Source organism: Corylus avellana, chromosome ca5, assembly GCF_901000735.1.
Source record: "Corylus avellana chromosome ca5, CavTom2PMs-1.0".
Classification (NCBI taxonomy): Eukaryota; Viridiplantae; Streptophyta; class Magnoliopsida; order Fagales; family Betulaceae; genus Corylus; species Corylus avellana.
The window spans coordinates 31768316-31790276 of record NC_081545.1 but is presented as its reverse complement, the minus strand read 5'-3'; the positions used below and the strand labels follow the sequence as shown (position 1 = coordinate 31790276).

At 36.4% G+C, this 21961-nt stretch overlaps 3 protein-coding genes and 1 non-coding gene across 8 annotated transcripts; 2 read left to right on the top strand and 2 right to left on the bottom strand.

Moving 5' to 3' along the window:
* Nucleotides 1-1704: 1704 nt before the first annotated feature.
* Nucleotides 1705-3035, top strand: LOC132181316 (transcription factor TCP13-like). Of its 2 annotated transcripts, XM_059594481.1 has the most exons (2): nucleotides 1795-1988; nucleotides 2089-3035. In XM_059594481.1, the coding sequence occupies exons 1-2, from the start codon at nucleotides 1883-1885 to the stop codon at nucleotides 2859-2861; spliced, it is 879 nt and encodes a 292-aa protein (XP_059450464.1). In that variant the 5' UTR covers nucleotides 1795-1882; the 3' UTR covers nucleotides 2862-3035. The 2 variants fall into 2 exon arrangements, with proteins under 2 accessions (XP_059450463.1, XP_059450464.1); XM_059594480.1 differs by having other exon boundaries at nucleotides 1705-3035.
* A 4610-nt stretch (nucleotides 3036-7645) lies between these two features.
* Nucleotides 7646-7717, bottom strand: TRNAT-CGU (transfer RNA threonine (anticodon CGU)). Its single transcript has one exon. It is a non-coding gene; the product is annotated as a tRNA-Thr (tRNA).
* A 1604-nt stretch (nucleotides 7718-9321) lies between these two features.
* On the top strand, nucleotides 9322-11527 carry LOC132180920 (transcription initiation factor TFIID subunit 8-like). 3 transcript variants are annotated; one of them, XM_059593918.1, is made up of 2 exons: nucleotides 9322-9571; nucleotides 10114-11527. In XM_059593918.1, the coding sequence occupies exon 2, from the start codon at nucleotides 10144-10146 to the stop codon at nucleotides 11284-11286; it is 1143 nt and encodes a 380-aa protein (XP_059449901.1). In that variant the 5' UTR covers nucleotides 9322-9571; nucleotides 10114-10143; the 3' UTR covers nucleotides 11287-11527. The 3 variants fall into 3 exon arrangements, with proteins under 3 accessions (XP_059449901.1, XP_059449900.1, XP_059449899.1); XM_059593917.1 differs by having other exon boundaries at nucleotides 9323-9567; nucleotides 10005-11527; XM_059593916.1 differs by having other exon boundaries at nucleotides 9323-9571; nucleotides 10005-11527.
* A 3959-nt stretch (nucleotides 11528-15486) lies between these two features.
* On the bottom strand, nucleotides 15487-20750 carry LOC132181376 (protein LONGIFOLIA 2-like). 2 transcript variants are annotated; one of them, XM_059594569.1, is made up of 6 exons: nucleotides 20353-20750; nucleotides 19715-20033; nucleotides 19173-19225; nucleotides 17124-19088; nucleotides 16899-17046; nucleotides 15487-16447 (listed from the first exon to the last, which is right to left on the bottom strand). In XM_059594569.1, the coding sequence occupies exons 2-6, from the start codon at nucleotides 19866-19868 to the stop codon at nucleotides 15684-15686; spliced, it is 3084 nt and encodes a 1027-aa protein (XP_059450552.1). In that variant the 5' UTR covers nucleotides 19869-20033; nucleotides 20353-20750; the 3' UTR covers nucleotides 15487-15683. The 2 variants fall into 2 exon arrangements, with proteins under 2 accessions (XP_059450552.1, XP_059450551.1); XM_059594568.1 differs by having other exon boundaries at nucleotides 19715-20750.
* Nucleotides 20751-21961: the final 1211 nt, after the last annotated feature.

Sequence of the window (21961 nt, the reverse complement as noted above, 5' to 3'; positions counted from 1 at the left end):
AGTATGTTAATATATAGTTCATGATAAAGCAATCATATGCAGCTTATAAACTTAATTATTCCCTAAAACAACAATTTTGTTCTGGGTAGCATCTTAATTAGGTCACATTTGGCCATTAATTGTGACGAAAACCATCGATCACACATGACTTGCACGCACTTGATGCAGGGGCATTTTTTTTTGTAACATTTACCTTTTTAGGGTTAACCACACTTTATCCTTCCAAACTATCACCTTAGTCGGACTTACACTCATAAACTATATGTTTTCCGTCCATATTTAATGTCAAATCTGACTCATATATAGTACTACTCGGAACAAATTGGTGGTTTAAGAGAAGGATTAATTTGCAGTACCAAGTCATAACTTGTGGGTGTAAGTGCAAATTAATTAATGGGGTGTTAATTAGTTTGGGGGGTCCCTGGTTTCCTTATTTGAATTAAAAAAAAAAACCTTAATTCAAATTAAGGGTGAAATTAATTAGGTCTCATAAGCAAACAACAGATGGAACCAAAGTTGGGCGACCAAGGGTTGTTGACGCTTCCTTTGGTACTAGCTAGGCGTGCATTCATCAACCCATGTGATAGGAATTGAGATGCAAAGCCTTTTGTAGTTGTCAATAAAGCATGGCACACCGGCCACTTTTTTAAAAATGTGCAGCAGCCCTGCATGGTCCCCCAGTCGAAAATAGCAACTATATACGACTCTGTAGAAGCTACATTAATACTAGTTAACATGGTAGAACATATATTTTCCTTAAAAACCAGAAATTAATATGTCGTTTTGTGATGTACTTAGCAGAGTATTAGCCGTAACCCTTTCGTTGAGGCAATTACTGCTTATTCAGTGAGGAGAGAAAATGATAAGATATTGACTAGCACATTTATTTAGCCGATGGTGAGATGTGCCACGTGGCTGCATATGTGCCTTTGCTTTATCTTTCCGTGGAGCATGGTCGGTTGAATTCCGGCATCTTCTTTTTCTTCTCATCCGGCTCAACTTCTTCAACAAGTTTAGTCTCTGCAATTAAAGCAAATTCCAACTTTGAAACCTAGCTATACCCAGTTGCTTGCTCGAGTTTGCTATCAACTTGAGAAGGCACATTCAAAGGTACCTTTATATATATATATATATAAGGTTTACAAATATTATTCAACCATGGAAATTCATCTGCTACAGAAAGAATATTTAGAGTTCATGTAAGTTCACTTGATACTAGCTAGATCTTAACCTAGCTTTTATTTCAGCAAGAGTATGATGATATATATTTAGACTTCTGCTTTGTGCATGGATCTATCTCACAATAAGTTAGAGAGTCTTGCTTTTTAACTTTGGAATCTCTCATATATATGATTTCTATTTGCCCTTCAGTTCTTGTGATTGAGAATTATCAAATAAAATTTTGAGAGTCAACAATTCACTACATATTTCTCATGCATTTTCGATTCTATTTTACTTTTGGGAAAATGATTTCTCCTTATTTTAGGGAGGGTTGTGGGTATAGGGGATATACCTAATCTACTGGTTTTTTTTTTTTTTGGAAGGATTCCTTCATTTTAGGAAACCTTTCTTTATATATATATATATATCTGGATCCTCTTTCATCTAATAATTCTTCTTTTATGGATCTGATGCAGATATATGGTCGTGACAATTAAACAACAAATGCAATGCTCATTTAAGTAAACCTAGATTTTTTTTTTTTTTTTTTTTTTTTTATATTAATTAACCAGTAGTATATATATATATGCTGGTTAATCAATGATGAGAAGCATAAGATGATAAAAACTCCAAAGGAAGCAGATTTTTCACAAAAGCAGGAAGGCAATTCGGGTGATGATAAAATCACCAAGGCTTCATCTAGCAGTACTACTTCAACACCATGGTTAAGATTGAAGGATCCAAGGATAGTAAGAGTATCGCGTGCTTTTGGAGGAAAAGACAGGCACAGCAAAGTATGCACCATAAGAGGATTAAGAGACAGGCGGGTGAGGCTTTCAGTTCCTACTGCTATTCAATTGTATGAGCTTCAAGATAGGCTTGGCCTTAATCAGCCTAGCAAAGTTGTTGATTGGTTGCTCAATGCAGCTAAGCATGAAATCGATGAACTCCCCCCACTGCCAATACCACCACCCGGTAGCTTTAGCCTCCTAAATCATCATCAATCAATATTGCCACCTTCCAATCAAGTCGGTGCTTCTCAATCTAATGACCAAGAAGGCTTTAAGTTCATGAACAGCAGTAACTTTTGGAGTGCGGATGCTTTTTGGCGGGCTAAATCCAAAGAAGCCGCAAGAGAAACAATCAATCCAAAGGACAATTGGGCAAGAAGGAATAATGAAGAAGAAAAGCTAGAAGGTAATGATTTTTCATCCAACACCTTCTTGTCAAGAGCTAATTTACCTTCCTTAGCAACAGGTTTCATGAATAGTACTCCTCCTTTGCCATATAATTATCATAATTGTGATCCTTCAAATTTCCCCCCTCATCATTTGGGAAGCCATGGATTCATCACATCACAAACAGATCAAGATCACCATAGCTTTAGCATCATGCCATTGCCTTCTGCCTTGTCTTTATCAACTGGGTCTCAAATTTTGGTTTGCCCTGGAACAACACAATCCTTTTTCCCTCCCCATGCAATGGCTTCAGGGGAGATTGATCCCAGACAAGTCAACCATTTTCAAATGTTGAGCTCAGGTAGTCAACATAATCTCTTGCAAAATTCTCTTGCTCCACCTGTATACCCTATAAGCCAATCAATAAGACCTGTCCACTTCAGCATGACTCCTAAGCTTCTTCATTCTCCAACCAACAGAGGAGTTGAGCCAAATGAAGACCAAGATTCTCCCTCTACATGATACAGAAACAATACACTAGTGTTTAAGGAAAGTTTCTGCTCGTTTGTTTCAATAATTTCTAATTAGTTTATGGTTGCCTGTTTGATTTCCTACCTAGTTTTGCTTCAGTGGTTAATAAATATGCAAATAATGCAATTGATTTCAATTTAAATGTGAGACAAAAACTTCAAAGTATATTTGCTGCTGTATGAAGACTTTGATATTGGTGAGCCACCGCCTTAGATTAGTCTCGTTCAAACTTTTCATTCATTGACCTGAGAAGGTTATCTGTACTGAGAAAAAAGAAACACAGCCAAAATCAGAAAATCTGACGTTGCATTTGAAAATGTACACTTTTGTGAAAATTAACACATTGTTACATACCTTATCATCATTTTACTTAGGTGTTAAATTATCATTTATTTTAAAATTTTAAATTGGTACAAAAATTAGATATTTGATTGATATTTTAACATTCTCTCACTAGTGTGAAATATGCTCAAATTATTTCCTTAATAGGTGAGGTCTAATACGTAAAATAATTGATATTTGAAATTAGAGATGATACAGATCAAGTCAATATTGTTCAAACTTATGACCTATATATGTTCTAATACCATGTTAAATAATTATATATTTAACCCAAAAACTTAAGCTTATAAGAAATAGTTAAATAATGAATTTAATCATTTAATTAACATTTTAATAATATCAAACCTTCATGTTTACAATCTCATTTAGAATAATATCCCACTGTGATGCATTGCTTTCTCTCTCTCTCTCTCTCACTTTTCTTTCTTTCTTTTTTTTTTCGGTGGGGGGAGGGCTGTGTACTGTTGAAGCTATACAATTGCACAGTTTATACAAAAAACTTTTTTTTTTTTGACATGTCCGCACAAGAGGGTGGAAGCAAATTCGAACTAGTGACCTCCACTTTATTAGGCGTGGTCCCAGTAGATTAAGTTACCTCTTGAGGACATAAAAAGCCAAATTAAAACCGTCCAAGATAGGAGGGAGATTAGAAAAGCCTTTGAGCCAACCTGAAATACATAACCTAAAGGAAGCTACTTTGGTTCAAAGAGTACTATAGAGAGTGTTGTATTTGGCTTGACCCAAAACATAATCTCATTAAGGACAATACACATTCCAAGATTTTTCCTAGAAGGTTCTTGTGTTCCTTGCTCTCCAAAGTGTATAAACCATATACCATGGCCAACATAAGCTTGTATAATGCAGAAGCAGACATGTTCCATTGTCTTTCAATAAGTCTGATAACCAAACAATACTCAAACATGGAAGATCAACTACAAAGTGAGGTTTGAAAGATTTCCAGAAGAAAAAAGGATAGAAAAAGACATGCGCCTTTGTTGAGTAAGATAAATGAGAAATTGAAAAGAGTGCCAACGTTTCCAAGAGCCAACAAGATAATTTATAGAAGAAATAACATGTTAATAGTATATATATATGTTGAGTTTCCAAGTGTGAGTGTAAAAATATTGAGCTCCACATTAGAAATGTGTCACAAGTTCGAGGGGTTAATATAGCATAGCTAGACTCAAAGACTCTAGAAGGTTCTTGTGTTCCTTGCTCTCCAAAGTGTATAAACCATATACCATGGCCAACATAAGCTTGTATAATGCAGAAGCAGACATGTTCCATTGTCTTTCAATAAGTCTGATGACCAAACAATACTCAAACATGGAAGATCAACTACAAAGTGAGGTTTGAAAGATTTCCAGAAGAAAAAAGGATAGAAAAAGACATGCGCCTTTGTTGAGTAAGATAAATGAGAAATTGAAAAGAGTGCCAACGTTTCCAAGAGCCAACAAGATAATTTATAGAAGAAATAACATGTTAGTAGTATATATATATATGTTGAGTTTACAAGTGTGAGTGTAAAAATATTGAGCTCCACATTAGAAATGTGTCACAAGTTCGAGGGGTTAATATAGCATAGCTAGACTCAAAGACTCAAAGTCACAAATTTGTCTTAACATGCTATATTATGATTTCATTGAAAGAATTCTCAAAGCAGTATTAGAGCCGATAGTGGTATGTAGTATGGTGAAGTGATACAAGCACGGACAAAGCTCCGATCCTTGGAGTAGGAATAAATGTGCAATATACAAGCATGGACGAGTGTCATTGGCGTAGAGGGAGTGTAATGATATGGTGATAGACTCACACATGAGACAAAGATTGTTAAGTTTACATGTGCGATGAGTATAAAGAGATTGAGTCCCACATTGAAAAGATGTTATAAGCTTAAGTGGTTAACTAGCATAGTTGAGCTCAAACTCATGGGTTTAAGTTTTTTGGGTTGAGTAATATTCCAAACATATTATATTATAATCTCACTGAAAGATTCTTCAAACTGTCAATCTCTCAAGAAGAGTAGTAAAAGGACACCCCTAGATGACAATAAATAAATTAAAAGATAGTTTGCGGTAATTTGCAAGAAATAAGACAAGAATAGGAAGATGAGCAAATAAACGAGGTTTAATTGATTCCCCATCCTCAAAATCATTTTCTCTAGTTCCCTAAACCTCTATTGTTCTAGGATTTTGGGCGTATTTAATACTGTACACGTCTATAAATGTACTGCAAATACTGTAGCTAATTAATTGGTTAAAAAGTTTCCTTCCTAACCTTGTTGGCCTCCCAACAAACTGCCTCTATATCTAGGACAGAAGGATATGAAACAATATCTATTAGTAGAGGAACACTTAAAAAATTACTATCGGGACAAAGGCTCTCCCAAGCACATTTTAAAAGCAGATCTCATGAAAGCTGTGACATATATAGTTCGTTGCTGGAATATTGTATATATCTCGACAACTAGCTTTCCATCTCTATTAATGGGAAGTGAAAAGGTTTCTTCCTAGGAAGGAGTGGGCTCGTGTAAGGAGATCCTGTCTCCTTAAAAACTGAACATAAACTTGTTTTGTCTTAATTAGTATATATAGCTGCAAATTTGGTGTTCATTGTTGTAGTCTGTGGAATCTAGCAGGAAAAATATTTGGCACCTACTGATAGCAGCCAACCATATATATATATATATCCTCAAGTTTCAACACAATTGTAAGTCTAAATGCTTGACAGTATATATTGAGTATCCCTTAGTTTCAGAAGTTTTCGCCAACTCCACGAGCAGGCTTGAGGTACTACTTTGACATGCCTAAAGCTCTTCCCTTTCAGAACATAACCATTAATATATCCAAGCTACCCATAAAGAACTAACATTCACCAACAGATTCCAAATATATGTCTCATCGTAGAGGCCTTATTCCAATCCTCTAATCTTTTGAGTCCCAAACCCTCCTCTCTATGCTGCTGGTTACAAGAAAAATAATTATATATATATATATTTTGAAGTGGGAAAAGAATTATATTCAAGAAACAAAAAAATAGAAAGGTAGGGGCTAAGCACCAAACCCTAGAACCTAACCACCAAGTGCTAACTGCACCATGCAGAACGAAAGATATATAGTCACGATGAAAACAAAATAAATAAAGCAACCAATAATTAGAGCCTAAAGACTATCTATTAGAAGGATCGAGAAGGCTAGTATCCGGACATAGAATTAAATTCTAGTCCTAATTAATGTAGACTCAAGAACCACACTTTCTTGCCACCAATGCACTCGTGAGTAACAACGTGTGTGTGTCTATATATATATATATGAAAATGTGAGAAATTATATTTTTGTGTAGCAAATAAGGGGTGTGTTTTTAAAAACGCACAATTTTAAAAGTTGGATCTTATTTTCGTGCAGTGGGTATATATATATATATAGAAACAACACTTTTCTTTTTTATGGATTAATGATTTTAGCAAACGCTTAACTGCATTTTTAAAAAACGCATTTCCATTAACTGCATTTTAAAACCGCTAAATCAACCAGTGCAAGAGTAATAATGACAAAGAATTCACAGATTAATAACATTGCTCAACAATATATTCCCAAGTAACTTCGTTGGAACTTTCCATGTCCAAAACATATTTAAAAAAAAAAAAAAAAAAAAAAAAATCTCCAACATTTTCAAAATGGGTTAAATGGATAGATTGAAGTTGCTTCTATCTATAGAATTGGCGAATGATCCAATAAATAACCAAAAGTATCATCAAATGGTAAAATCAAGGATGCACGTACATTATTCTAAGCCAACAAATTCTCATCATCGTGTATCCTTGATGGGTTGCTCAATCGGCTATAAATCATATCTTATGAAGTCAAAGTAATACTAATTCAAATTCCCTCCTCCATTTGCATCTTCTTGTGTAGACATGTCAAAAAAAGGCACACACACAATTTACCATTATCGTATAGATTCCGTTATAAATAAAGTGGAAATTAAATGATAATACATAAAACAATTCAAGAAGCCATAAAACATAGTCTTGGTCTAGGACTTCCCAGTTTTAACCGAGCTCTCACCATAGCAAATAAAAGTTATAAAATCCCTTTTCTTTTTTTCCCTAATTTGAATAGAAAAAAAAAATTAAAAAAATAAAAAATAAAAGTTATAAAACATATTTTAGAAGTTCAAATAAAAATTCCAGAGCTTTTATAGTCTTTTTCAAAGCCTATATATATATTTCACAAAGTTTAACAAAAATCTCATATTTAATTAAGCTTATAAATCGATAGAGTGTTAAACAACATACTTTTATGATCCCTAAAATCAACGAAGGACAAAAAAAAAACAAAGGGTTTACAGGTGTCAGCTATCACTGCCCCTAAGGGGCCAACTAGTTTTTTGGATTCAAATAAAGACAAAAAAAAAAAGGAAAAACGCGTTAGAGCTCCCGGCGAGGATCGAACTCGCGACCTTTCGCTTACGAAGCGAACGCACTACCACTATGCTACGGAAGCAATCTGAAATGCGTGGCAAGCAATTTCTTATTTATTGTTTGCCTTTTCGTGAAATCATTACTCCTTCATCAATCATCATCTTTTTGGTGTATATCACTATTCGCCAAATTGACACTCCAGAAATTAATGAGAACCATAATGAAGAAGTTTGTCCATTGCGACTTCTGATTACTTGTCATAACTAAATTAGCTTTTACATAATCAAATTAAAATACTGTTAAAATTATTGATCCATGCTGACCATAATGTTTTGTTGCCTTATTGTGGAAAGATGAAAAATCCCAACCCCCATGGGAAGACAAACAAAAAAATGGGACACAACCTCAGTAAAAAATGGAACAATATCCGCCAAATTACTATCTTGTCAATTTTAGATGAATTCAGTAAGAAAATGAGCTGTCGGAGACATCCTTCAAAGATAAGCAAATTACGATCCCATATTGCCTTTCATCTTGATCTTTTTACTTTCGAAACCTGTTTTACTGAGCACGCTTGCTAAAAAAAAGATAAGAGAACTCTATAAAGACAACGAAATCCATATCAAATGTACGTTCATTTTTAACTATTCTTGTCAGTATTATGTCTTTATACATTTTTAATCTCATTTTTCTTGAGTTAAGTATTGAAGGTGGTTCTGTCGTCACTCCTTCATCTGTCACTATAACCTTTATCTTTTAGGATTTTTCAACCGAGCTGTCAACACGCTTGGTCACTGTATCAATAAGTTAGAAGATGAAGACTAAAATATTAAATGTTTGACAATTGACTCCCTATGTTAACATGCATGCATATAATGTCATATGTTTAGCAAGCATGAGTATCTTCAATTGATAGAGCCAAAAGCAGAAATCTCTTGTCCAATTATAGGCAGTATATACTTGGAATCCCCCAAAAGATTACTTGAAGTAAAACCAGGAAATGACTTTATCTAATTTATTACTTGTTAATTACAAGCGTCACTGCAAAATCCCTAAGAGTTTAAGCTTTAACTTTTGGTAACAAGTGAATTCTATTTCTCCTTCACGTGCTCAAAAAATTAAAATATTTTGGAAAACCAATTGATTAAACACATTATATATTTTTATTTAAACCAAAATAGCCAAAGAAAAAAAAAAGTTCTTATTATGCTATTTAATATTTATAAAAATAGATTATCCAAAAATAAAATAATAATATTTAATAAATTATTGTATAACAAAATAATATGACAGTAAAAATTAATAATTAAATTAGCCCTCGATTTAAAAAAATAAAAATAAAAATTTAAGTGCTAGTATAATAGTTAATTTTTAAGATAAATATCTTATAAATCCTTAAATCGTGAAAACAGAAAACTGTTTAAACTTTTTTGTCAAATTTTTACTTCCTGCTTGAATTTACCCTCACCGTTACTTTATATCGATTGATTCGAATATAATATTTGAGTGTTAACTATGCATTTATGCCTTTTTATTTTTTAACTAGAAATTTGTGGTCCAAATTTTTCATAAACCCCAGATCCTTGTGAACCCATCCGGGACAGCTGTCAACCAGAGGTGGAGGTTGCCAACCCCCTTCCCCACCCATGTCCCCCTATCATTCCTCCTCTTCGTCTCTTCTATAAGTATCGCACCTCTCTCTCTGTCTCTCTCCTCTGTCCCTCTGCGTTTGCTTCGCTTTCGATCCAGAGGGTTTTACTGGGGTTTAAGCCCATCGTCTCCACCACCAAACCCTAGATTGCAATCTTATTTGTGGTTTCTCCCGCCAGGGCTAATTCAATTCGAAGCTGGTCGTTGTTGGAGCGCTGTCTTCTGAGCTCGACTTTTTTCTGCTGCTCCAATGCTCGAAGTAGATCCAAAACCCTAGAAATGGTCGGTGAGTGCTGCTGAGCTGAATTCAATTATTTTTATGAATTCTTCTCCTATTTGTTCGTGTAATTCGAAAAAGCGGCTCTCTAGGGCTTGCTGGCTATGTTTTTTAGGGTTCTATGAAGCTTAGTTTCTGTCTTTTGATATTTGTTTCACTTTCTAGTAGGTGACAGCTCAGAGAAAAAAATTTCCAAGAGAGAGTACTTAATGTTTGTAATATGTGCGCTTGTGTATTTTATTTATATATTCTCGAAAAGTTTTCCAACTTAAATTGGCTGCCGGAACTTGTGTAGCAATGCCAAAAAAACCCGAAAACAACACTAGATTAAGCTTACTTTAGTCAGTTTTTTTTTGCTCGTTCTTATTTTTTTATTGTTTCCATGGGTTCTAGTTTAAGAAAGAAATCATGATTCGAAGTTTTGATTTCTGGTGTTTTCCAGCAATTTATCAGCTGTCGAAGGAAGGGTAATCAATGACATGATGATTTATGGGTGAGTAATGCAAATTTTGGGGAATTTGTTGCAATAAGTGGTACGTTTGGTTATGCAGCATCGAATGAAGTGATATGAGGTGTTGAATATGAGCGATGGTGGTCGGGAGAGTGAAAGAGAGCCTGAAAAACCAGCTGCTCAGAGGAAACCTAGTGGCGTTGAATTTGCCCCAGCAATTGCAAGGATTGCGGTCGCACAAATATGCGAGAGCCAGGGGTTTCAGACTTTTCAGCAATCTGCTCTTGAAAGACTATCTGATGTTGCTGTTCGGTATATTCGTGATGTTGGGAAGACCGCGCATTACCATGCTAATCTAGCGGGTAGAACAGAGTGCAACTTTTTTGATATTATTCAAGGGTTGGAGGATTTGGGTTTGGCACAGGGATTTTTGGGTGCTGCAGATATTGAGCATTGCCTTGCAACTTCAGGCACAGTTAGGGAAATTGCTCAGTATGTTGGTAAAGCTGATCAGATTCCATTTGCCTATTCTCTTCCTCAGTTTCCAGTTGTTAAAGACCGAAAGCTAACTCCAAGTTTTTTGCAAATTGGGGAAGAACCTCCAGGTGAGCATATACCCACTTGGTTGCCTGCGTACCCTGATCCCAGCACTTATGCTCAGCCATCTACTAGGAATGAGACAACAACAGAACCTCCAACGGCTAAAATGGAGCAGGAAAATCAGCACAGAAAGGAAGAAAGGTCTTCATTGAACTTGCATCAACAGTTGGCTCGTAATGGGTTGGAAGGACCCTCCTCGTTCATTGCTGGAGATGCTGCTAAGGCAAAAAAAGCAGCAGAAAGTAACCCATTTCTTGCTGCACCTCTACAATTTGGTGAGAAGGAGGTGTCTCCTGTTGTTCTTCCAGCTAAGGCTAAGCTTTCAAATGAAGCAACTATGGGAATTTCTATTATGGAAAATCATGGAATGGATAACCATATGTCAGTATTAGAGGCGTTTGTTCCAGATATTGAAGCAATGAAGAGCAGATTATGTGATTCTAATGAGGGACCGAAAAAGGTTCTTCTGAATAGCAGGCAAACCGTGCAATTTAAAATCGGTATTGGAAAGAAGTCCTTAGGTACAATGCTAGATTTGAGCCCAGAGAACAAAAGTTTTGAGGTAACTGCACCCTGGTTTGGCAGGGAAAATGAGAAGGACGACAAGAAGAGGAGGGCTGAAAAAATTATGAAAGAATCTATGGGAAACGCAATGGAACTTGATCATTTGTAAATTAGGCTTGTTTGATTAGAATTTGTATACTTGTTTAGGAGACTGGCAGCAGCAGATGGTTCCAGGGTAGATGTAGTCAAAGAGCATAATGTTGTCTGCATAGGGCATTATAGTTTGGATATTACAAACTGCCAGATGGAAATGTTCCCACTTTAACAAGTTTTTGAGGTATGTGCATGTCAGTTGCCATGGTAGACCCAGTGAATGATTCTTTCTAATTAAAATTCTTTTTCTTTGCGTATTATGATCTAATACTGGATGGTATATGGCTTTCTCCAGTGCTGGCCTTTTCAATGCATATTTATAAATTGACTGTGTACGAGTAGCTATTATTATGAAAATCAGTAAAATTTACTAACGCATATTCTTCCGTGCTTTTAAATGAAACTGAAGTTGGAGAATAGGTATCTTTACTTGTTCAGCTTGCATTAAATTGCTTTTCTATTTGATTAATCGCTTTCCTTGATAGCAAGAAAATACAATATCTGTGCTTGACATCTGATTTCATGATAAATTCAATTTGGTGGTTAACATACATACCGGAAGTGGGCAGTTAGGTTTTGAGACTTTCAGCTCTGAATCCAATTACTGGAGAAATGTCCTAAAAGATGCACACTATGGTATTTTACGATTTCATGTTTTTGTCTTTTGGTTGATATTGAGCCATTTAACTAATTGCATCACTAAAAGAAGACCAATTCTTTTGTTCCCTTTTGAGTTTCAACAAAGTCCCTGCCAGAGAGTTGTTCTCCATCATTAAATATTTGTTTGGCATGAGTGATAGACAGATAGATAGAATGGGAGGAAGTAAAACTAACTTGTCTTTTTGCTATATACCAACATTGCATCCATCAATACCTATTTTCCCTGAATGAGAGAGATCTTTGAAAAGTTGTTTCTTTTATTCTCTCAAATAAATTTGAAGTGTAATCAAAGGCCAAAGGAGCAGCAATGGCCACCCGACTTCTTACAAAGCAGCAGAGAGAGATGGAGTCTTTGTTCTTCCATCATTCTTTGTTCTCCATCATTAAATATTTGTTTGGGATGAGTGATAGACAGATAGATGGAGTGGGAGGAAGCAAAACTAACTTATCTTTTTTGCTATTTACCAACGTTTCTGTAGCTTAAATTCACCCATCAATACATTTTTGTCCTGAATGAGAGATTTTTGAAAACCTTTTTCTTTTATTTTTCTCAAATAAATTTGAAGTGTAATCATAGGAGCAATGTCTGCCCGACTTTTTACAAAGCAGCTGAGACAGAGATGGAGTCTTTGTTCTCCATCATTAAATATTTGTTTGGGATGAGTGATAGACAGACAGATGGAGTGGGAGGAAGTAAAACTAACTTTTCTTTTGCTATTTACCTACATTTCAGTAGCTGAAATTCATCCATCAATACATATTTGTCCTGAATGAGAGAGATTTTTGAAAATTTCTTTCCTTTTATTTTTTTTGTCAAATAAATTTGAAGTGTAGACAAATGGAAAGCAATGGCTGGCCAACTTTTCACAAAGCAGCATTTCCAATCTCCAATATGTATGTAAGACCTGTTAGCCATATAGCAATAGAGGATTGAAAATTACTCTCTTTGAGAAGCTCCCTTAACATACTTTGTTCCCAAGGTATGTATATCGTACCTGCCTGGGGATGTGTAAGAGACAACCAAACAGTGCGCAAAAGGTGCAAGGGTGGTTGTCTTGATGTTTGTTAAGCCATGTGGGTATTTAAGCATCTAATTGTCTTGCAGCCTTAATATGGTTGTGGTGTGGACTCAAGAGTACTCTTTGCTCGAAGATTGTGGGTGCTACGAATCAGATATAATTGTTTCAGTTAATATATATTTTCATGAATTTAGACAATCTAGTTTTGGATTTAGACAATCTAGTTTCTTCACATTCTTATTCAACAATGAAGCGGGAAATTAAAACAATCTGGTCACCCTGCACTTTTGGATTCATGGGTCAAAAACATTAAAATAAAATAAAAAGTTGGGTTTCAACTCTTGCTTCAAATAATTGCCTGAGGTAAAGCAATTTAGAAACCTTCCAAAAGAGTAGAACCCCATCCTCCAACCGACAGAACTCAGTTGTTAATACTACAGGAGTCAAAGACTGGCATTGGGGTCGGAATCTGAAAAGAGTTCTATATAATCAGGGAAGTTTACTGTGGGATGAATTTAGCGTTGTGATTGATTCCATTTTCTCTTGCTCCATCACTCTGGCTACTTCTATGATGGGAGGAGATCCATCTTCTGCAACATTTTTGGATGATAGATGATGGAATACTGAAGCAGTTAATTATTTTCATCTCCAATTGGTGACCTTGTTCCAATAGACTGGGAAACCTACAATGGGAAAGTTTCGGAAGTTTTTTGTTTTATTGTTCCATGTTCGTGTTCCTCCCAAATTCTCCTTTGGCAAAGCGAAAGGTTCCGACTAGTTTTATCTTGACAGCAGGTGAAAATATTGTTGCAATTATGTTCTTATTTTGTTATATTTTACTTTATTTTTTTCTAATTTTTCTTTGGGTGGGAGATTTGATGCAGGACTGTCCACACCAAGATTCCGTTATGGTTTTTGTACATTATTGTGGTTTATGTCTAGGATTACTCTTTTATCTTGCTTATAAATTCTTAAATTTTCCTAAGTTAGATCTTTTTGTTTTCTTTCTCTAGCGATTTTGTTGGTTCTTTTTTATAGTTGTGTGTGCCTTTTCCATTTTGCTTTCTGATTCTTGTTATCACTGATTAGAAATGACATGTTGTTTCAATAAAGTTTTACATTACTTATCAAAAAAAATAAAGAAATGCCATGTTTGTTAACACTTAACAGGAGCTAGAATAATATCTTCATGCCATGTTTCAACTCTCAACTGCAGTTTTCAGATGCCATAAATGATTAATCCGAGTTTTATTGGATTTCATTAACGACTTGCGGGTTCATAGTACTCAGTTTCCACATTTCAACATCATATGTGGTGGCCTTATGGCCAAGTTGATTTCAGCTATAGAAAACAACTGATTTTAAGGTGATTAATATTTTAATTATCAGATATTGCTCATTGTTCATCCTTTTTTTACCCCTTAACTGTGATATTTTTTTAATTTGGGTTTATTTATTCACCCCATAAATTATGAGTCATTTCTCTCCTTTGATTTGGGAAAGGTTTGCAAACAGCTGAAAGTAGGGATAACTTGCAATGCTAGAATTCTTTTAGTGACATTCTGACACCAAGCATCCGGACACCATTTTTGCATCTTGTAACAGAAGTAGGTTTCCTACGAAAATGCTAGAATATCCATCTTTTCTGGGTAATCTTCAATTTCTAAGGCTATCCTTCTGACTTGTCAGTTTCTTATAACAAGGTAAGTTCTGTTATATCTAGCAGGACATTTTGGTGTGGGGTTGGATCATCAGCCCTGGTGATGGCCTACTCAAAGGGATGCTATTGGTGAGATCGAATACAACATAGTTGACAAGCAAATTGCCCAGTAAACAATAATTCAATTTGGGAATAGGAATTTGACGTAGTGGAGGCAATAGAACAAAGAATAAATCTCTCATTTTATTAAAAAAAAATGCTCAATAACAACTCAACAAGTGTAATGGTCTCAATGATTGAAACATGGTTCAATACAAACCTTTTGTTACACATCCCAGTTTAAACAGAAAGCCTAAAGATATTAAAAGACTCCAAAGACTCTAAAAATGAAATAGAACAAATTCTACTACCTAGGAAAACTTAAAAAATACAAAAAACCTCATTGGGAAAACCTAAAAAGAAAATAAAGTAAAAGAAAAGAAAAGAAAGAAAATCCTACCACTATTTGAATTTAGGGTGTCACTTATCCTACATTGATGCAGGATATGGTTCCAATGTTGAATTGTTTGAATAATTCTGGAGATTGTCTTATTATGTGGGAGTAGTGCGCATAAAGTTGCTATAAAAATTCTGATTACTGGACCAATTATGGCTTTTGTTCAGTTGATGAGAAAGATCTGAATGGTCGGAATTTTGTACTGCAAACTCAAATGCATGATTGTGTTGCTTGTATAGGATTCTGTACATATGTTTTCTGAATCTTAATGATATATGTTGACCAAGTTCTTAGAATTCTTGTGGCGAAGCATTTCTTTGATGCTATTTGGGCAGTTGTCTTCTTAAAAATGATTTCTGATGATGTGTGTAGCAGACTGTATTTCAGTTAAACAGATGGATCATATATACATTGACTATAATTTACAAGTATGTTATAAGCCTCAAATGAAGATTTACAGGCTAGCAAAGAGCTACATTCTTACTCAAGTATTATTGGGATTTTATGAAGAGTACACCAACCCATCTAAAAACAATAAGAAGACTGAATCTCATCTAAAACTATGTTACCAAAACCCCCTACATGGAAAGCAGCTTCCTGCAAAGCCTACCAGGTCGGCCTTGCCGACCTATTCTCTCACTGTGCACAACTTCAGTTATTAGGTCTTTAAAGATCAACCGCTCAACATCCAACACTACCCCGGGAATTTCGCTGTGGCAATCTGTCCAATCCATTGATTGATGCATTAAATCTTCCCATATGATGTTCTGTAGCTGATCCACCTCTGAACACAGCTCTTCCAGAAGCTGCTGCCCTCTTGTTTTTCTTCCTGGTAGCTTATTTGGTGAGAACCACTGCTGGGGAGGACCTTCCAGCTGTAACTTACGATCTAGAATTTCATTAACAATATCGAATATCAGTAGTCTTTGAATTTTCTCAGCAGGTTCCGACTTGATAATCCTTTTGTCACTTTGTTTATCATTTAAGAGCCCTGCACTTGCCTTAGTTTGTTCCAATGCAAGCAACACGTTATAATTAATGGGGTAGCCTGACACTTGGAGCTGAACGGTCATGGTGCCAGAATCAAGATCTCTGAGGAGACCTGATGCTAACAATATTTCTGAAATGTACCTGTGGTCTGAATTTGTGCCCTCTTGGAGGGGTGCAATGTAATTGATGATGGGGTCCTCTTCAGTACAGTTTATTTGTTGAAGATTCTGTACTAAATGCTGGGTGCTTTCTAGTTTCTTATCATCAATGTCAGCACTGAATCTTGGTTGTCTGGTCTTCTGCAATTGAGCTAGATCTCTTGGATTCCATTCCCCTTCATCAGGCTCATAATCTGTTGCAAGAAATTTGAGGAGAATTCAATTCATTAGCAAGTCGTGCATTCTGTGATGCAGTCTCTCTCCCTCTCCCTTTCTCTCTCGCATCATATTTAGGAGCGAACAGTGTTTCATTGCTAAATTGGTGGTAGCTTTGTTTTGTTTGGTATTATGGGATTGTAGATTATGCAAAATGAATACAAAAAACCAGGGTTACTACTTTTTTTTCCCTTGTTCTAATTGATTTAATGGAAACCATACCATCTCACCATTAGGCAAAGCCAACGGCTATCTTAATTTTTTTTTTGGATGCTGTTGTTCTTTTTAGAATTATCATGCTTCTGTTCATATATGGTATTTTTTAATCATCCCTATGAATGCACTTATCAATGTTCTAGATGCGGGAATTGGTTTGCTGTCTATCAATGGATAAAATATATTGAAGTTCCACTATACTAAGAACTGCACCTTGAAAGGCATTTGATATCTTCTTCACAGGAGATGGCGACTCATCTCTGTAAAATGTAGCATCAAGAACAGATACAGGACTTGGTTGTTCCAACGTAGCTATTGCAGGTTCTAGCATTGACCTGTCTTTGCCGAACCCTTCTGGATTCTGAATGAGAGAAAACAATACCTGTTAGCCGCATATTTAAAATTCTTTTGTGGGCAAATAAGAGAAAGAAAACGTACCTCTTGTTTCTGGCAATACTGCTGGAAGAAGGTGGTATTGATCTTATCAGATTGATTGGTGCTTGTAACTTCTGTGCCAATATGAGAGCTCGAGCTAATGCTGCTCTCAGATTGCAGAGAAATGGTGTCACCTTGGTGACTTAAATCTCTCATGTCACTGCTGGTCTTTCTCAATTGGTCATTGCATTGCTGCAAACTGTGAGATTTTAGTCTGATTTTTCTACCTGTTGGTTGTCTAGTACATTGGCTAATGGTCTTGCTTGAATCTGATGACGAGATGGTGTGAGGTGACTGCTGCTGCAATCTAAAATTCCTTTGTTGCAGTCTCGGGCTCACGGTAACTGAACTTGTATATTTTTCTCCAATGATGTGTCCAGGCACCTTTAAGGCTGATGTTGATTTTGAAGTTCTTGCATGTGTTCTCTTATCTGTGGAACAAGACAGTGGACTGAAATGGTCTTTTAGATGATTGCTTCTTGGAGTTAGATCTTTAGCTGTTCGCATGCCAACCTTTCTCCAGTCTGCAGTGTCGCCAGGCTTGCAGAGACCTGACATACTTTCAGCTGGAATTATGTTCGAAGCATGATCACATGTTCTTCTGATAAGGTTAACTGGTTTCATGATGACTGCTGGGGATTTGTAACTCTTTGGAGAATGAGACCCCTTGACTGTGGAAGAAATTGGGTCCTTATTTTGTAGCTTTCTTGGGCTTGCTAAATTTGAGTTTTGATGAGAACTGCTACTGTTACTTGTTTGAGACCCAAAATTGGGAGCCTGTTCTCTTTTGGTATCTAATGCTTCTTTTGTCTTCTGCATTGCTTCAAGTATCTGTTTAAGAGCTCTGAGATCCCTTCCAGATTTTTTGAACTCAAGTTTGGCCAACCTTTGTTCGATTTCACCATAAACAGAGAGGGAGGAGTTTGAGGCTTTTGGGGTACCTTCCTCATACTTGAAAGCTGTTTGTTGAGAACCTCTGCTTCCATCTGGCTGCCTCCACGGAGCTAGCTCTGTCGGAAACCTTGAAGCTGAGGTGGGCCTCATAACTGATTCAACATTTTTCAACCTGTCTAAGGTGGGGTCCTTGTGTGAATTCCTTGGGAAACCAGAAATTTGATTTTGCTTGTTTCCATCAGTTTTTGATGCTTTTGAGAAGGAAAAAGATTTTTCTGTTCGGCAGCTACTAATAATCCCTGATGGATTCTCACTTGGCGATGTTGACTGTGGGAAAGCTTCCAATCCCATCAACTTTGCGACAACGCTGGAAGGTCGTGGGGTGCTTTCTGGTTCTTGCTGCTGGCTAAGCATCTTGCTGGAGTTCCCATTCCTTCTCTGCAGATCCTTCACAAGAAAACTTGATTTTGTTTCAGAGGCAGAACCCCCTATGGAGCCGCCTCTGCTGTCCAATGATAGCCTTGGGAGTTCTTTGAGCTTTATGGTGGATTTGCAAGCATCTTGCGATAGCCTTCCATCGTAAGAGAGCCGGGGAGCATCCTTCAGTGACGAACGCATACGGCCATCCTTCTCTTCCTGGTAATTCCTAGGTTTAGCAAGAATGCGAAATGAATCATCGAGACCGGAAGCTCTGGGCTTGACAGGTTTGGGTGGCTGCAAAGGCCTCGGGGAATCTATGTATACCAAGGTACGACTCACCACTGCTTCCTCTTTACCAGCAGTTTTTACTGATAATGCACGGGCATCTCTGTAGATGGAGTCTTTAACAACATATCGGATATCAGGGGATCGCTGGCTTAACTGCAAAGGAGCATTATTTGGTTTGTTCATGGGGCGAGTGGGAGTTTCAGGGAAAATGGGTTGATTAAACGAAGATGCCTCAGATTGAGCTGTTCTGTTATACTGATCTATAGAGGAGAAGCTAGATGAACATGAGGAAGATGAAAAAGAGGTTTTGGATGATTCTTTCGAGACTCTCTCTTTCTCTTTCACAGACTTCTTCCGATCTTTTTCCTGCAAAATTGCAAGTGAAACTATGCTCAAATGCTTCTGCTAGAAACAAGAACATGTGTAACGATTTGAGTTTAATATTCTTACTGTAGCTCTCTGTACTGCACCATCCAGCTGCGTCGCGCGGTTGCCATTTTGACCTATGGTAACAAAAAATCGTTCTAAGTGTCGAAGAAATTAACAGAATGGTTGATGGTTTTAACATGCTCGAGCTTGCAAAACAAAAAGAAGCAAAAAAAAAACAAACAAACAAACAAACGAGGAAATTGATGCAACGTATAGTACTGAAAGTTGCTACAATCGTTAGGATGCAGAAGAAAAAACGAGATAAGAGAAAATTCCGAGCCTGTGACAGACAAAAGCCTCTGTTCTTAATTTACTTAAGAAAAAAATTAAACTGAAACAATTATTAGCAATTTATATTAAATGGTTGAAAGGAAAATAATAATAATATAAGACATATGTAATGTAGGTACAGAGAAAATTAAACGATAATCATTCGTACAAACGTGAAGTTTTCTCAAAGAAGTGATCAGAAGTAATTAATAAACAACAAAGCCTGAGTCTTAGGGACTAAACAAACCGTAGACAACACATTCCTAGAAATAAACAACATCGTAGGGGAATACCTGCAGGAAGTCTCTTGTGGCTGTGGCTGTTCGTACGTCGGCCATTGAGGAAATGGTGGCGGTCAAAGAGCTGAAAAATGCCATTCATGCACCCAATCTGCTTCTGCAGATCTTGGTTTTCATCCGTTAAGGAACGCAAAAGCCTTGCAGACATTTTTCACGGCCTCCACAAAGCAAAAAAGCTCTGATATATCACTTGCTAATTAAGCTTCCCTTAATATCCCATCTCCAAGAATGAATGAGGAAGCAGCAGCACTCCAGGCATAATATGGGTTTCAGAATATTAAGAGCATATAATCGTACAATGACAGCAGTACTCCTGTTGGGCATAGACCATATAATCAGTCTGCAGAAAAAAGCTCAGTGGTTTTTCCTTTTAGAGTTACTTTTGGTTTTTTCTTTGGGGTTGGAGTTTCAGAGAATTTTCAGAACAAGAGAAAATAGTGGAATGAACAGATTTAAAGAGAGGAAGAAGAAAGTACAGTATCCCAAGAGATATCACTATCCATGAGAAGTTGTTGTATACTTGTATTGGGGTTTTACAGAAGTATGCAGACAATATATCTTCTGCAAAACCAAAAAGGTAGCAAGGAAAAAGAGAGGGTAGGGAGGGAGGGGACCCAAGACCCACAACTTACCACTTGCCCCACCTTCAAAGGACTATCAACACATATATCTGCAGGGAAGTTCTGCAAAACCAAGAAGCATTAATGTTTTTTTGGGTTTCCTCATATAACAAGAGAAACTTTTGTCCTTTGGCTCTCTCTATAGCAATGTGGGGGGTGTGGCCTGGCCTATGGCTATGGATGTAGTATATGAAGCCAAAGCTGAAATCAGCTTAGGAAGAATGAGAAGCTGTGGCAACCCTTTTTTATCATATGGCGTAAGAGAGAGAGAGGGGGGATGTGGGATATATGGGTCAAATCTTGGGGGGAGAGGAGCAAAAGTATACTAAAATGAAAAGGAAAGATGGGTGTGAATATGTTGATGAGATCTAGAGTGGTCATTTTCTCCCACTTCCATGTGGACAAAATAATGTGGTTGTCTGGAGCCTGAGCCTCAACATGAGCATGTGGAGCCTGTCAGAGAGTGGGAAGAACTATTTTAGTGGATCTATGTACTGGAAAGCAGCATGCAGCGTCTAAACCTACCCCTTTCCCAACCATTCCTCTCTCTCTCTCCATCTTTCTGAGCTGTGAGCTAACCTTACAAGGATTTATTTATTTTTTTTTTTTTATTGGGGTCAAATTTATAAAATAATATGATTTTTTTTTTCTCTTGGTAAGCATGTTTTTATTTCATGTAAGGGTCAAATTTATAAAATAATATGATTTTTTTTTTCTCTTGGTAAGCATGTTTTTATTTCATGTAATTGCCATAACTTATATATATATATAAAACACCTAATTAAGCAGTCTAACAATTTAACAAGTTTTGTGTTGTCTGTCAATGTGAATGGAGCCTTTGTCGAGGCCTACCAATCACAAATAAAATAAATAGTTGAAATAGTTAACTATATCTATAACCCGATAAAAATAACACAATACAAGGAAATTGGCTAAGAAAAAGAAGATAATAAGAATTAAAAGAAGAACATTCGAAAACCGTGTCTTCTCCAGTCTTTAGCCCTATGTAATATGTATCTTTTCATTGTTTGAATATTGCAGAGAAAAGAAAAGAAAAAAAATGAAGAAAGTAGAGGCACAAAGAGAAATAACTTAAAAGAAAGGGAAGAGCTAGCTGGAATATTGCCAAAGAGGGAAGAAAACTCTAAAAGAACAGCAATAGGCTGGCAAAAAAGTGTCATGTGTCCATGGTAAATTTTAGTTTTGGGAGGCTAGAGGGGGGTGGGGGTCCATGTAAATCTTTTTTTGGAACAAAAATTTCCTTCAGACTTAATCTAAAAACCGTTGTGTGTTCATTGAGGTTATACTAATCTTCCCACATGATAACTAAAAAAATATGTACTTCTTACATATTAAGAGACACATGACAATTATAAACGGAAAATAAAAAAAATTCCCGCGACGACCAGTCATGCAATGGAGTTGTCACTCTACATATGAAGTACTACTCAACTCTTCCCTCGATATAAAAAAGGATGTTACAATAGAGACTACACGCATGAAGTCATCATTCATACATACGAAGTCATCATTAATGATGCTCAACTACAACTACTGCATGCATGTCAGAACAAATTATGCCAAAGAAGAGAGAAACAGATCGAATGCATATTAATTTCCT